This window comes from Balaenoptera musculus, chromosome 21 (genome assembly GCF_009873245.2).
Source record: "Balaenoptera musculus isolate JJ_BM4_2016_0621 chromosome 21, mBalMus1.pri.v3, whole genome shotgun sequence".
Classification (NCBI taxonomy): Eukaryota; Metazoa; Chordata; class Mammalia; order Artiodactyla; family Balaenopteridae; genus Balaenoptera; species Balaenoptera musculus.
In genome coordinates, this window is record NC_045805.1 from 18,336,230 (window position 1) to 18,353,154 (window position 16,925).

Consider the following 16,925-nt stretch of genomic DNA (forward strand, 5'->3'; position numbering starts at 1 on the left):
AAATATATTTTGGTTTCATCGCTGTGACTCAAAAATGAAATGAGGACTAGATTAACAAAATGGCAAATAGTACAAGGACCTGGTTGAGGTTTAATTATACCTCTGCGAGGTCTGAAAAGAGTGCTTGGCTTGTATTACGTCTCAGTGTATCCCAATAGCTTCTGGAGACAAGTTCCTCAGCATCTGTTTTAAGTACCTGTAGAAGTTTTAAGAGGCACAACTGAAATCTAAAGAATAGTCAGAAACAATGATAATTTATACAGTTTAAATCTCTTCTAGCCAACCTTGAAAAGAAAACACATTAGCTTACCTTTTTTGTTTTCTGCTGCACACAGCAGTATTATATTACATCACTGGTAAACCCAGGGCATTTTCAAAGGTGTAATGGTATATAACCACTGTTTCTAAGTACAATGTGGCTTTGTCAATAAGAATCACATTCTTCACCCCTGCCCCATGCCCTTCTAATGAAACATACATAACTTCTAACAAAGTGTGAAATAAAAATTTTATTCACACCTTGTGTGAAGTAAATTCATTTGGAGAAGATTTTGGTTATTTTATAGCAACCTATAAAAATTAACCTTAATTTAAAAATGAATCATTGTTGGTTAGCATATATTATGTTAGTGCATCAAAGAATCAAAATGACCATATCCATACTTTAGAGAAACTAAATTTAAATTAATCAAAAACTTGTCAAAAAGAAATATGCAAGTTGAAGGCAAACCACTCAAAGCTGATCAGGGATTTGGTGTCTATTGTAAATAGATCAGGTACTTTCTGATCTATTCCAAGGACAGAGCACTAGCTTCTATCTCGGTACAGGCTAGTCTAAAGCAGGCGATATCAGAATTAAGAGGATAGTCTAAAGCAGGCGATATCAGAATTAAGAGGCTAGTCTGAAGCAGGCGATATCAGAATTAAGAAGTGTAGTCTAATCTTTACATGAAATGTAGAACTACAGGCTTAACTTGGGTCTCTATAAACAGAAATAATTAAATGTGGTTTCTCTCAGGATTTACCAGGAAAGATTTCACAGATTCTCAGGCTTGGTCTTCTTTGGGTTATTGTGAGAAGAAAATGCTGCATGATGAATTTAGGAGTGAGTGGCTGATGATGAGAGAATTTTTATTTTTGTGTGTGTGTTAGTTTTCAAAAGTCCAGTGCCACTAATACAATTATAAGCATCTGGGAATTATTTCAAAGATCTGTGTTTTAATTCATTATTATGAACTAGAAAACAATGCCTACTGCCCATATTTTAATAAACTCTTAATAAAATGTTAATAATAAAGTATTATTAAGCAGGAATCACTTATATAACATAGATGTATTTATTACCATAAGTGTAAATGTAGCAATGTGGCAGAGAATCTACTCGTCACCCCCTTTAGTAATAAGCTGTAACCAAGTAAAATTAACTGAGCGTAGAACTAACACAGTTCATTTTCTTTTACACAGATATAGCAGAACCTCAATAGATGGTAACTAGATTAAATACTCTGCGAAGTTATCTAAATATTTTGAATGTGGATATATTTTTAAACTGTAACGTAGAAAGGCAGTATATAGTTAAGAAAAGGACTGTTAAACCAATCTAACTAGAAAATGAGGCTCACGACACTATTATTAGGAGGGTAACAGGAACAACGCGCTTGGTGAAGCCAGGCCTCTCCCCTACTTCCAAACCCTGGTCAGCCTCACCCCTGCCCCACCCACACAGACTTTGATGACATTAAAAATACTTACAACATATGAAGGGATAAAATTGGTTCTACAAACTATATTGACACGGATCTCTATAGGAAAAAATGTACGTTCTGAGCCTAGAAAAGGGAGGGAGGGAGGGAGGAAAAGAGCAAGAGAGGGAGGAAGGAGGGAGCCATAGTGTGAAAAGTTCATATACCGGAATCCTAACCCCCCAGGTGATGGTATTAGGAGGAGGTGGGGCCTTTGGGAGGTGATTAGGTCGTGAGGGCAGAGCCTTCATGGTTGGGATTAGTGCTCTTAGAAAAGGGGTCTGAGAGAGCTCCCTTGCCCCCTTCCACCATGTGAGGACACAGTGGGAAGGTGCCACCTATGAACCAGGAAGCAGGCCCTCATCAGCTGCCACAATGAATCTGCTGGTTGGGTGATCTTGGACTTCCCAGCTCTCAGAACTATGAAAAATGATTATTCGTTATAAGCCACCCATTTTAAGGTATTTTTGTTATAGCAGCTCAAAACAAAGACAGAAGGTAAGAAGGAAGGAAGTAAAATAAGGGAGAAAGGGAAGCTAGAAGGAAGGAAGAAAAAGGAAGCTAGGGGGAAAAAAGACAGACTTAGAGATGGGACTCTATCACTGTGGTAAGCAGAACAGAGGCTCCCTAAAGCGGCCCATGTCCAGACAGGTAAATACCCTACACAAAGTAAGGGTCTGCGAAAGGGTACACTCAGAGGTTAGGCAAACTAGGAAAAAAACCCCAAAATAGTAGCCCACAGAATCAGGCGGTCAACTGTCTTTGCTATTAGTGATATTTTAAAACACAGAAAAATATAAACAAACAAAAGAAAACTACATCTTTATAATCTGTCCCACTATGACAAGTGTGGCCTGAGAAACCATAACCCGAGAACTGTAATTTAAAGTTACATGGGACTGCAGGTACCTGCAATGTATCATAGAAACAAACATATGAACACAAGTCTTCCCAGGAAAAACACCCCCTTAACCCAGCCCTTAAAGAATCCACACAGATGCATTCCAACAAGTACATGCTCATAATAGGAAATTACTAAACATAAAAGAACGTAAGCCACCATAAGTAGGAACCAGCAGAAACAACAAACAATAGAACCAGAGCTGCAGACTCTAGATATTGAAATTATTAGATATGGAATACAAAATAAGTTTAATAAGTTTAAAGAATATGAAGTTGTATTTGACAGGACTTTTTAGGGAAAAGGGGCTACCAAAAATTATTAGGCTGATTAGAAAAAAGAACCAAATAAAACTTCTAGAAATGAAAAATGAATCACTGAAATTTAATATCATATTATATATAGCTAGAGAGAAAATCAGTGAACTTGAAGATAATATGAATAAAGTATACAGAATGCAGTGTAAAAAGATAAAAAATATGGCAAATTAAAGAGGAGTTAAGAGACATTAAAACATGAATAGCTATCAAAGCTCTAGAAAGTAATATTAGAGAAAATGGGAAAGAGGCAATATTCAGAGACATATTGGCAGTGGATATTCAAGAAATAATGAAAGCAAGCAATCCTCATATTTAAGAAGCCCCAAAAATTTCATGATAGATAAAAGCAAAAAGAGAGGTAGACTGTAATAAAACTGTAGAATACCAAAGGCAAACAGAATCTTAAAAGCACCCAGAAAGAAAACAGATTGCCTACAAAAGAATAATAATTAGACCCAGAGCTGACTTTTCATTTTCAGCAATAGAAGCCGGAAGACTGGGATGATACCACAATTTGCTGAGAATAAGTGTCAACCCACAATAATATATATAGTAAAATTCTTTCAAAATAACAGCATGTATACATATATTGAATCATTATATTATACACCTGAAACTAATATAATGTTATATGCCAATTCTATCTCAATTAAAACAAACAAACGAATCCACAGAAACAGAAGAGGCTGGTGGTTGCCAGAGGCAGGTGGGAATGGTGGTGGTAGGGAAAGGGGTGAAGGTGGTAAAAAGGTGCGAACTACCAGTTATAAGATAGGTAAGTCTTGGGGATGTAATGTAAAGCATGGTGACTACAGTTAATAATACTGTGCTGTATGCTAGGAGTTGCTAAGAAAATAGGTCTTAAAGTTTTCATCACAAGAAAAAAAAATTCTAACTATGTGAGGGGATGGGTGTCAACTCAACTTACTGTGGTGTTTTGTGAGAAGTACATATATCAAGTTATGTTGTACACCATAAGCTGATACCATGTTATATGTCAACTATATCTCAATAAACTGGGAAAAAATAAAGGGAAAAAAAGAGATTTCCAGAGAGAGGGTTTTTAAAAAAATTTATTAGAAGATCCTCACTTGAGGATATACTTTGTGAGTATAAGATTATGAGATTTAGGAATGGGTGAGATTAAAGAGGGAAATACTGAGTAAAGAATAGCAAATATATAAGTAATTAGAAACAAACATGAATGACACATATTTTAGAAGTCTAACTTGTGGGATTAAAAAAAGACAAGGGCAAACATTGTTCAATTTTAAGTACCCATGCCAGGAGAGGAAAGAACGGTATTAAAGAACTTTTAAAGTCTATTTTTGAGAAAGCGAATAAAGATATGGCCTAATCTAAGACTTTATTATTTTAAGTATTCTTATTAAAATTTCAAGAATAACTACACAAAGAAAAGAAATAGAGTGAATGTCTTCTAAACTCAAAATAAACCCAGGTAATGCAAAAGAAAGAAGAAAAGAGAAAAAAAAACAGTATATAGAATGGCTAGAATAAATCCAAATAAGTTAGTAATCACAGTAATGTAAATTGACTGAATTTTCCAACTAAAAAGCATTTTTATCAATCCAGATAAAAAGGAACCGATAAAATACACAAAATATACTTTTAAAAAAGAGACATCCAAAATATAAGGAAAATGAGAGGTTGAAACTGATAAACCAGGCTTCTAGTAATGACAGACTAGAAAAAACAGTGCCAATCTTCTCATTGAGAATAACTGAAAAAAACTGGACAAAATATAATATAGATGTATCTTAAAGCATCTTAAAGACATTATTTGCCTTTTGTACTGTGTTGACTGGTACAAAAGCAATGGTGGGTAAAATTGCTGAAGCCTTAGTACAATAACAGCACCAAAGACCAAAGTCATTACATTCTTCAGAAGTTGTCACATTCTTCAGTTTCATATACTCATATTTAAGAAAAAAAGTTTCACTTAAGAATGTACTTGCTGAAGAATAAAACTCATAATTGTGTTAATTTAATCTTTGAGCACACATCTTTTTAACATTCGGTGTGAAGGGAAGCATGCATAAAGCACTTCTGTCTAATGAAGTACTGTGGTTGCCTTGAGAAAAAACATCTATGCGGTGGTTTGTGTTGCAAGGTAGACTAGCCACTTTTTTCATGAACCATCATTTTTACTGAAAGAACAGCGGATACACAAACTATGGTTATTTAGACTTTGGTATGTGGCAGGCATCTTTTTGGAAGATGAACCAACTGAGCCTGTTGCTTCAAGGGAAACAATTGATAGTATTTGTTGCCAAAACAATATACTGCAACAGATTGAATACAGAAGCATCTATGAGAAACCAGCAGTCTTCTACTAAGTCAGACATTAAAGAGATTTGCAAAGAATGTAAAATACCACTTTCCTCACAATATTTTTGACATTATTTTTCATAAAAAATGTTTATGGTAACGAGAGTTTTAAAAATTATATTTAAATGTATTAATATTTATAATTTTCTCAGTTTTAGCTTCTTATATGGCAAAAATAGGTGAATATAACCAACATAAACAAAAGCTCTTTTGGATTCTCAATAATCTTCAACAATGTAAAGGGGTCCTGAGACCAAAACGTTTGAGCACTGCTGCTTATAGCAATAAAAGTGAATGAACTAGGACCAGATACAATAACGCAGATGTAGCTGCCAATCATGATGTTGAGTCAAAGAAGCAACACATAGAAAAACTCATTTAATATGATCCCATTTATATGAAGATCAAAAATGGGCAAAACTAAACTATATTGTTTAGGATACATAAGTAGGTCATAAAACCTCAAAGCAAAGAAATGAATGACATAAAAAGTCTTGATTGTGGTTATCTTTTGAAGGAGAAGAAGGGATTATGATTGGAGACATATGAAGGGGCTTCTTGGGGTACGGCAAAGGCAATGTTTTATTTCTTGATCTATATTATATAGTAGTTAAACTTTTATTGTTTTTTGTTTTGTTTTATATTTACGTTCTAACAGCAGTATATTTCTGAACTAAAATACATATTTAAAAAATCAGGGAAAGTTTCATTATCACTAGAGGTAAAAATAGACAATAAAAAACACAAAATGGAAAATAACATGTTAATAAAAATAAACGTAGTATATTTATTTTGACAATAAAATAGATTTTTAACACAAACACATTTCTAGAGACCTAGGGATTTAGTATATAATCAAAGATTTAACTTGCTAAGACGATTTAAGTAATCTATATTCTTATACAGGCAATAAGAAGGCTTTGAAATATATAAAATAAACAAAATCAGAATTATAAGTAGAAATTAACAAGTCTATCATTGTAATGTGTAATTTAACACATTATTTGACAGAACAGCAGAAAAAAACATTAGTAATGATAGAGATTTAAAACACATAATTAATATGTTTGGTCATATATATATTATAACCCTGTACCCAAAATTGAAGAATACACATTCTTTTCAAACACAGATCATTTATGAATATTGACATTGTTTTAGTCCATAAAACAAGTTCAATTCATGTCAAAAAATTATATAAAAATTGGTACATTTTTTGACTACAATGAAATTTGGGTAATAAAGATAATCTTTAAAAAATTTGTAAAATATAAGGTATGTCAAAGTCAAATATACTTGACTTTTGCATTATTTATTCTTTTGAATGTTTTATATTTCTTTTCATTACTGTAGTAAGATAATCAAGAGCTGACTATATGAGAAATATGAAAAGAATCAGGGTTGTTTGGAAGAGAAAAGGCTGTAAGGTAACTATCTTCCAGGATACAAAAAAGTATGTTCAATCTTACACTGTAGCAAGGAATAATTTGACAGAATACAGGCAAAACCTACTGTAAGGATGATTAACTTTTGGAACAGGTTACTACAGAGGCCACAGAATCTCTGTCTCTATAGTAAAATCCAGAGGCCCTGCCTTTCTTGAAGGAACTTCTTCCTAAAGATTGAATCTTAGGTTATATTCAGCTCCATGAACTACACTCAAATTAGATCCTTTATCGCTCCAGTTGATCTACAATTCTGGAAACTAGTAGAAAATTGCCAGTTAATTCATAACGTTATACTAATATATTTGTGAAAACATACATCAACGATATTTCATATAAATGTTCAGGCTGTCTGAATTTTTTTCTAGTTTTAAATAAATCTTCCTTGTTTGCTTGCATTTTTTTTGAAAATAATCATTCTTTTCTGAGCAAAAATTTTCCTATTATACGAAAAAAAGTCAGTTTATATAGCCAACTAAACTAAGGGAGTTGAAACATCATGTAATACATTTAAGACTGGGGATAAAAAAATGACATCAAGTTATATCACTTTAAAATATGTATTTTATATTCTTAGATGAAAAACAAAGATGTCGTCAGTAAAATAAAATATATATATATATTATCACGACAAAATGTAAATTACCTTCCTATTACATAAGCAAGAATATAAATGAAATATGTAATTTAAATCTGGTTCTCAATATTATTCTCTTAATGTCTAAGTGACTACAATTTGCATATGTAGCTTAAACTAGAGCTATATTAGTACCTATTTCCTTTTAACAATATTACTCTGAAATATATTTTTTAAAAAACCATTTGTCACCTGTATGAAAATTATTTATGAGTTTAAAAGAAAAATATAAATTGCCACAGTTGGAAAAATGGTTCATGCAATGACAGATTAGAAAAATAAATTAAAAAGTAATAATTATTATTAACATTTATTAAGTTTCACAGGGCATATGGCATTAGAATCTATGAGATTTTCGTCTTACACATTCTTACATATTTTTGAAATAATTAACAGACGAATCTTTTAAAAATTTTAAGAAAATGGTAGACTTTATTTCATGGAAAACAGTAGTGAATTTTGCAGAAAAAATTTAAAGTATTTTGTAAGGGATCAAAACAATTAGTCAGTCATAAGGTTCCCATGGACTTGGCTTGTTTTCCAACCCATTCTAGGTCCATTCCTTGTGACTTAGACAAGATATCTTAGGTTTACCTTATGCTGAATCAGCCTTCAGTGTATACTTAAATCTAGAACAGAATTAGTTTTTATAGTTTGGAATTTTTATTAAATATCCAATACAGGAGGCAACACACCTAGAGTTTACACTATAACTGGAACACTTTCAGCAGGACAATTCTGAGTCAGTCACCCTGAATTCAAGAGCTTCTCTCAGGTGGAATTTGTATAATTTGAGGGATCCTTCTAAGTGACTTAAGGATCCTTGGGGAAATCAAATGGACTGTGCATGTTTACATTCAAAAGGGGCCATGGCCTACTCTTAGTTGTGTAGTAGCTGGGCTAACCAACAAGCTCTGACTTTCCAGGAGAAAGGAAAGAAGGAAAGCGTAGTGTAAGAAGAGTACAGTTGGAAGATCATTTGAAGGAACTCCCAACTTTTTCAGGAAAAGATGAGTCTGAAGATCATAATCCTTTTTGAGAAGTAACATGTGATACAGTGATATATAAAACATATCAAGTGTCGTCTTATACCAGACTTTTGTATAGACCATAGGCAGAAGGCAGGCATCAAAGGTTTTAGAAAAAAATTTGGGAGAAATACAGAAAACCAAGAAAAGTTTATCCATTAATATCTTCTTTACTAGAATTAAGAAAAGACTGTATACCAGATGGACAGATCCAGTTCTTAAAATACCTGTGTCCTGCAAGAGCATAGCCTGAGAATCTGCTCCATAAATTGTATTTGACTCTTCAAATACTACTGAAAAATATAAAATTTCAATTATTCTACCAGAGTTTTTGGTTGTTTCACTCACCTTTCCCTTATTTTAATTTAAAGCTAAAGATATATAATTGCTCTGTTAGTTTTAGTCTTCTCATAAATCTAGGAAGGAAATAAAAATTTTTGGCCTGGTTGCACATTATTATATTAGATAAATTCCTAAACATTCTCAATAATAGATCTGGCTTTATACAGAAAAACAGCACTATCAAGTAAAACAGGTGAGGACTATTTACATAAAGAACATTTAAAGTATTGTACATACACTATTAGTAGGAGAATGGTATCCATAAAGTTGAAGACGCTGACATAGAGCACAAAGGGCCAAATGAAGTGTCACATTTCAGAATGAACCCAAGTATAGCAAAAGAAAAAAAGAAAAAGATGACAAAATAATCAATTAGGAAGGGCAAATCATTATGCTACATTCTATATAGAGCATAAACACGGTACAAGTGGGATAAATGTTAAAGATGAGTAGCAAAGTTTTTTAAATCTCATATAATTAAACATTAAATGAACTTGTGCTCATTTCAACCACTTTCATTTTAACTTTTTGATAGAACTACTGCTTTGAGTAAAACATGTTCCTCCAAAGTATGCAGTTTTATTGAGACATGCTTCAGCGATTCCATGTGGGATAAGGGGGAAGCCTAGATGCAGCAGCATGGTGGTGGGAATGGTATGAGACCTACAGTGGCATCTTCTCCTGTTAGTGCCATGACCTCAGGCAAGTTAACAAACCTCTCTAAGATGGTTTTCTCATCTGTAAAAAGGTAGGATACTTACCTCTGAGAAGTGTAATGAGGACTAAATGAGAGTAACATTTATAATGGATATAGTACAGAGCTTAGCATATAATAAGTGTCCCAAGAAGTTTTATGCTCATTTCCCTCTTTCTTTCTGAAGCACAGTTAATTTTGGTATGTAAATATTTTACAATTTGGTCTTGCTCAGATTTTGATTTGGGTATGTAATAATTCAGTTTAAAGTAGCTGTATCGTTCTACTACCTAAAAGAGAATTTCGTGTTTCACAATTAGCTAATCTTTTTGAGTATTTATTATATTTCATACACTGTTAAGTGGCTACATGTTTTAGCTCATTTAAACCCCATAACAATCACATGTGCTCATTACTCCTATTCTTGTACAAATGAAGAAACTGTGGCACAGAGAAATTTAAGGACCTGGTTCAAGGTCCCCCAGGCAATGAATGGCAGAGCTAATAGTCAAACCCTGAAAATCTGGCTCCTGAGCCTGTGCTACACTGTTTCCCTAATGTAATCTATATATTTTCACTATAAGCTAAATTTCAATTGCTTCAAAACTCAAAAATCTCATCAGTTCAGATATGCATTATTTAAAATGTGACAACTATTAACAGTAAGTTACCACTAATTATCGTTATTGTTAAACACAGTAACAAATATTTGGAGAGAGCTGTATTGTCCTAGAGTGTTGTTTAGTTCAGAGGTTGTACTAAAGATTATTTCTGAATTGTTTTAAGAAATAGTTCTGAGAGCTAAATTCTGTAAATGAGATTTCAGGAGCCACTAACTGTAAGCTATGTAAGAAAAACACCTCTGAGGTACCCATGGAGATCAGTGCCTTTAGCAAGCATTCCTTTACACATAAATAAGTTATATACTACTTATAAGTTATTTTTATCTGTTCTTTAAAACAAGTCTCCTTCCCCATATATTTGCTACAGAATGCTTCATTGATCTACGTATATTCATGTAAACTAATACAATTTAGGGTATGCTGATATAATTTAGATTTCATAATTCAGATAGACTTTCCCTAAGTAATCCAACTTAATTTTTACTATATCACTATTATTTGCATTAAATCATCAGTATTAAAATTTACTTTACCTGGGCTGCAATGACGCTTTTGTGCTGACACTAGCTTTTTCCCAGTGTGGGTTGTCTGCTATTATTATTCCCTTTCCTCTCTCCCTTTGTTACTCGACTTAGGTATTTTAGTAAATGTTAATGATTAGAATAGGACTGTAACTTTACTGGAAGATCCATTAAGTCCTTTCTGGAATTAGTATAAATAAACAGTTAAATTTGTATCCATTGAAATACTATCTACTTTATCACTGAGGTTTACCAAAAGATTCATTAACATAATTCAACCTCCTTAATGATAGTTTATTAACAACTTGCTTATCCAGTCAATTGGGGGTAATCCATCAAAATTAAAATAATTGTTTACTCTTTTAGTGTATTATCTATAGACAGTGTCTTCTATTGATATAAGTGTCTTCCATAATTAGTCTACTGGGGGTGATTCAACAAATACTGATAAATATATCATAGTCAAATATCCTAAGAAATAATATGTATTCATAATCCTGATAATCTGCTTTCATTAGTATAAATACATACTTCGTAAATCTACTGGGACTGAATATGACACCCATCTGCTGCAGATAACCCATGTTTAAAAAAAACCTAATACATATCCTTATAACAATGAGAATAATAAAAAATGTTGCAGTTCTTTGAAGTTAATTATTTGAATTCCAGATAGACCAATTAAACTATTTCACAGGGCCATGAATTTGCAAATTAAACAATTATCATTTACATGCCAACAAAATTCACCATGTTTCTGCTATCTAAGTACCAGAGGAAGAAATATGCTACAGTGGGTAAAAGGGCAGGTTTTGGAGCTGGCCAGCCATGGGTTCAAATCTTGGTTTTGCCCTTTAATAGCTATGGAATTTTGGACAAGATACTTAACCTTTCCAACTGTCAGTTTTCTCATCTATAATTACAGATAATAAGGGAACTGTTGGGTAGAGTAAATGAGAAAACGTATGCAAAGCACCTAGTATAGTGTCTGATACTAAGGTCTCAGTAGCTGCGTGTTATTTTTATTATGTGAACCTGGGTTGTTGTCAGGCTGACATACTTGGGACAAGCAAAAAAGAAAACTAGTAGGAAAATGGAGGGAAATGTTGCTTAACTCTACCTTCAGAATAAGATGAAAACATTACTCTCACCAGAAGAAGAATCTATAATATATATTTCTATGAATGCAAAAACACATATTATTTCCTTGTTTTTGCTTCAACATTCATATTGTTATAGCACCACTAAATTTACTCACAGGTATAATTAAATCTTTGCAATTCACCTTTAAATTTTTACATGCATAATGATCTGTATTAATCTATTATATGATATACCCTTCAAATCTCATGGATAACAACAATACAGATGAAAATGATTTAATGAATGTGATTATGGATACAGATGTTTAATATCAATACTTGATATAAATATTGATATCAAAGCATATAAATACTGAAGCAATTTTTCTACATAAGAACTTTAGAAAGTTTTCAAGAAAGGGACAGGTCCAAAGTTACAGGCTTTAATTATTGTTTCTCAACATGAATAAAATAATTCTTGCCTAGAAAACCCCCCTGAAACTACTATAAATTATTCTTACCAGCATTGCACGCTTTTCTTCATCTCCTTTAGTTTCTCTCTTTTCATTTTTTTTCCTGAATATTTCTTGAAGCTGAAAAAGAAAACAATCAAAAATCAAATATCCAACAAGAGTTTCTGGGTACCTACCTAACACCCTGTGCTAGGTATATTAAAGAAAGAAAATAGTTAGCTTCATATACCAAGATCATTAAAACTAGTATAAATATGTTTTCTGATATCAATGCTTTTCCTGAGAAAAAGGCAACCCAGAACCAAAGGATCTATTAAATAGTTTTACTTTATCTCTAAGACACAAAGATGTGGAGCCTGTGGCATATACATAAAAAGAGATGAAGCCTACTGAGGGATAAAGGACATTGGACCAGAACTCAGGGGTCTGGGCTTGAGCCCATCTTCTGTCATACACTAATTTTATAATGGGGGACGGGTCATTCAACCCTCGCTGGGCTCCAATCTGCTCATATATGAAATGTAGATGAACTAGACGACCTCTAAGGTCTCTTTCAGGTAACTGAGCATCGTGGTAGGAACATGGGCTCTCCATGTAGAAGCCCTTGAGCAAGTTAGTCTAATTATTTAAGGCTTGTTTTCCATATCAGGAACATGAAGATAATCTCTTCCAGAATCTCTTAGGGCAGCATTTTCTTCCAGCTTTATTGCGGTATAATTGATAGGTCTTATAAAAATAATGTTGTGCAGAGTAAATATTACAAGTAATTACTTAGCACATTGCCTGTCACACAGTAACTTCTCAATAAATGTTAGCTACCATTATACAAGGCATTATTTCCTCTTTAAAATCCTATTTTACAAATGGAAGCCTAATCCTATCTCTATTTCAGTTTTCCGACAAGGTCACCGCTCTTGTCTGTGTAATTTGAACAGCTATCTCAACTCTACTTCATTTTGTATGGCTATAGTTGAAAGTCAAAATGTATTACCTCCCAAGATATGAAATAACAATTAAAATATACAGTACAAAATGTAAATGATTTTATTAACACATAAATTTATTTCCTCACTTTTTCTTAGTGAAAAGAGTTTTTATTTTTCGCAAGGTTATTAATAATCACTTCATAAATAGGCAGGAGGATCTCAGATTTTAGACCTCTACATATAGCTTTGCCCAACTCCACCTCTACTTCCAAACTCTTTGCTGTTTACAAACAAACAACAAACAAAAAACTATTAGTACACAGACACTGCAGAGTAGACCACCACTTCAAAGCAAGGGCAACTTTTGTAAGAGTGTACAGTGGAAATAAATATAAATTCTGCATGAATGTTTTTACCACCCATCTCCACAAACAGACAAGATTCCGAAAGACAGGCAACTTCCAATGAACTGAGTTCCAAAAGTTAATCTTTAAGACAGTGGGGTGGAACTTGGCACTGCTGTCATAGAAAGTTTATTGAAAATTATTTAGATTACTAGGCCCATTGTGAAAGTCCTAAAATACAGCTGTACACTATCATGACAGAACTTTAGTAAACTAAGTCTATTTTAGGGTGTTAGGTACATCTCTCTATCTACTGCAATGAAACTGAAACCTCTAGCCTCCCCAATATCCTGAAAAGCACTGCAGTGAGGGACCCTTTGTGGTTCCAGCTCCAGTGACTTGCTCAGGCACTGTACTCAGGCAAGGGCCACATGGGTGTTAGATTAAGCCTTTTGATAGATCGCAATAATTCGTTTGCTTGCTTCCTTTTTAATGGCTAATTAGCTTTTGATGAGGATTTCTCTCTCTTCTCTTTTCTACCATGGAAAAGAATGATTGCATAGTTTCTCTTCTATGCTCCAGCCTCTGAAGAAAATACTAAGCTATTTAAGAGGTTTTCCAAGGGATTCTTATTGGCTCGTTACAGAGGAAAAATAGAAAATTAAATGGCTATTTATGTTATTTTTCCCTTCTCTTTTCACTAGGAGAGTAGAGGTAAATATTGAGTTAAACATAAATGCTAAGGGTAGAGGTTGTTACTGGAAGGAGTAAACTAATGTTAATCTCTGTTTTGGAGAAAAACAGAATAGGCATTTGGTCACAGAAGTAGATACAGGACACAGGGGTAAAAAGCAATGGAAAAATTCTGGAAGGAGGGGGTGGTAAGATGAGAGAGCAGCTGAAGATGCTGTCAGACCAGCACCAACACGGGACCAGTCGGGTGAGAAAGGCTGAAGGACAAATACCAAGAACACTCTTACCCTCCACTGCAGATCAGCCCCTGGTCAAAGACAGGAGAAGGGAGTAGGAAATTGGGCTAAGACTGGAATACAAGGCAGCAATGAGTGGAAGAGAAAAGGAAAAAGAAAAATCGTAAATCCTTTAATGAGAAGGAAGGGGACTTCCTGTGGCAAAGAGCTGTCTGTGATTGGGTGGCTGATATGATACAGACTGAGCATGCGTAATACCTCAGGATTGCTTGTCACCCACCCAGTGGAAAACATTTGACACGTTTCAAACTTCCAGAAGATGTGTAAACAACTATAAGCATCTTCATACACTGAATATAATTTATTTTTTTATAGTGTAAAAATCATTCAAAATAGGGACTTCCCTGGTGGTTCAGTGGTAAAGAATCCGCCTTCCAATGCAGGCGACGTGGGTTCGATCCCTGGTGGGGGAACTAAGATCCCACATGCCGCGGGGCAACTAAGCCCACGGGCCACAACTACTGAGCTCGGGGGCCTCAACTAGAGAGCCCGCGTGCCACAAACTACAGAGCCCACGTGCCCTGGAGCCCGTGACACAAGTAGTGAAGAGGAAACCCACACGCCACAACTAGAGAGAAGCCCGCGCGCCACAATGAAATATCCTGTGTGCAGCAACGAAGACCCAACACAGCCAAAAAAAAAAAATCATTCAAAATAAAGTACATGAGTATATACTTTATTAAATTACAGTGAAAGCATAAAATTTTCACTCTTTTTTCTACAACAGTATTCTAAATAATGCAAAACAAAAATATAAGCAATATTTAATTATTGATAAAATGTAGCCTGTAATATACATACCACCAAAAACTCCTTTTTATCCACCATCTCATTGCCATCGGTGTCAAACATGTTGAAAGCTATTCTAAAACCTGCATGTGGCTCTGCCAGAAAAGAACAGGAAAAGTATTTGTGAAACGAAAAAATGTTTTTAAAGTAAAAAAATCCACATTAATTGTAAACAATTATTCACATTCTATACAGAAATACTTTCTTTAACCAAGAAATTAAAAGCAACATGTTATTATTTAGTTAAATATAATAAAAGCTACATATAAGTATATATATTTCTGCTTCATAAATTAGCACATTTAGTAACACAATTGATAATACACTTTAAATCTACTTGTGTGATACCTGTTGCATAGCACTGACAGTAAAATTTGACTACCTTCCTTCCAAAGATAAATATTTCTTTCTTATCCAAAGTCTGTCAGTTGGTTTAAAAGGAAAATATCAGCTCATCACATTTGAAGTATTTTTAATATGTCAGCTACTTAGAGCAGAAGGAAAAATGAGAATATGACACAATGGATCAGTCTAAAATCTTGAGAAAATTATAATGGAAATAACCTGTGAAAAAATGTCAAGCATGAGAGATTACATATTTGGGTTTGAACTTCTAGAGGCTTCAAATACAGAAATATAAAATAAAGAGAGCTTGAATAATTAATTCCCCCCAAATACAAGGAACAACTCCTTTTCTGAGAAAATCAGACTTTCACACATTACGAACTGCCTTAATTGTATGAACCCTATAATGAGATTCAAAACTTCTTCTCTTTTCACTTCTAAAGCATAAAGAAGAAAACTTGGACAGCAGAAAACTTGAATGTATCTTTCAAAGAGGAGCTCAGTGTACATGCCTTTTTCAAAACATTTGACCTTCTCTTTTAAGATGACTGGCAAAAAGTTTAAAAAGGACCTCTCACAGATACACTTGCCACTACCTGTTGTGAAATCATGAACCCGGCAAAAGCAAAGCATACAGCCCTGCTTTCTTAACCGGTAATAGCTGTCTCTGAAAATAATGGAAATGAAAGCCAGTCTTTTATGGAAGTTCATTTTTTTGCATGTATTTTAGGAATCTAGACTTACTTTCATTATCATTCACTTGAGAAAGAAATAAAAAGTTACACCATCTCTGATAACCAAGATTTAAGCTTTAAAAATATCTGAAGACACACAGAAAGAAGTCCTCACCAGCATTACTTGGAAGGGAATATTAAGTTAAAGTAATAAAAAGTAAAGGGGAGAAAACTATGGACAGGTAACATAGATTATCTAGCCCACTTCCTGCCAGCCCTCTTTTCACATTTTTCTTGGTTCTAATCTAAACGACACCGGTAACTTTTCAATTCAAACTCTTAGTAGTTTCTAAGATGGGTCCTGAACTCCAAATGAAGATTCACAGCATCCAAAGATCCTACCCTTTCTGTAGTAAGCAAAAACCACTATCTGTGTTTGCTCCAACATGCTTAAACCAACCCTGTCCCAGCTCAACAAGTGGCTTTCCTCACCAGTTTTGTTTTACTCGGACCCATCACTCTGCTGGTCCAGGTACTTACAACTTCTAATTTTGCACCTAAAGTTGTTCTAGCTAACAAGATAACTTTAAAACAAGTCTCTGAGACACTCCTTGGCACCCACTCCCCTAATTTCCACAGTGGCATTCCTCACTCACTGGAATCATCAGAATGGCTTTCCAGTCTGGGACAACCTCAGGCTG

General features: G+C 33.9%; 1 protein-coding gene across 1 annotated transcript in view; it reads right to left on the bottom strand.

Moving 5' to 3' along the window:
* MICU3 (mitochondrial calcium uptake family member 3) overlaps nucleotides 1-16,925 on the bottom strand; it is a 100,410-nt gene that overhangs the window by 24,469 nt on the left and 59,016 nt on the right. The window contains exons 6-9 of the mRNA XM_036838797.1: nucleotides 15,218-15,300; nucleotides 12,206-12,277; nucleotides 9,002-9,040; nucleotides 101-196 (exon numbers count right to left, since the gene is read on the bottom strand). Coding sequence (XP_036694692.1) covers nucleotides 101-196; nucleotides 9,002-9,040; nucleotides 12,206-12,277; nucleotides 15,218-15,300 — 290 coding nt within the window. The remainder of the gene's footprint in view (nucleotides 1-100; nucleotides 197-9,001; nucleotides 9,041-12,205; nucleotides 12,278-15,217; nucleotides 15,301-16,925) is intronic.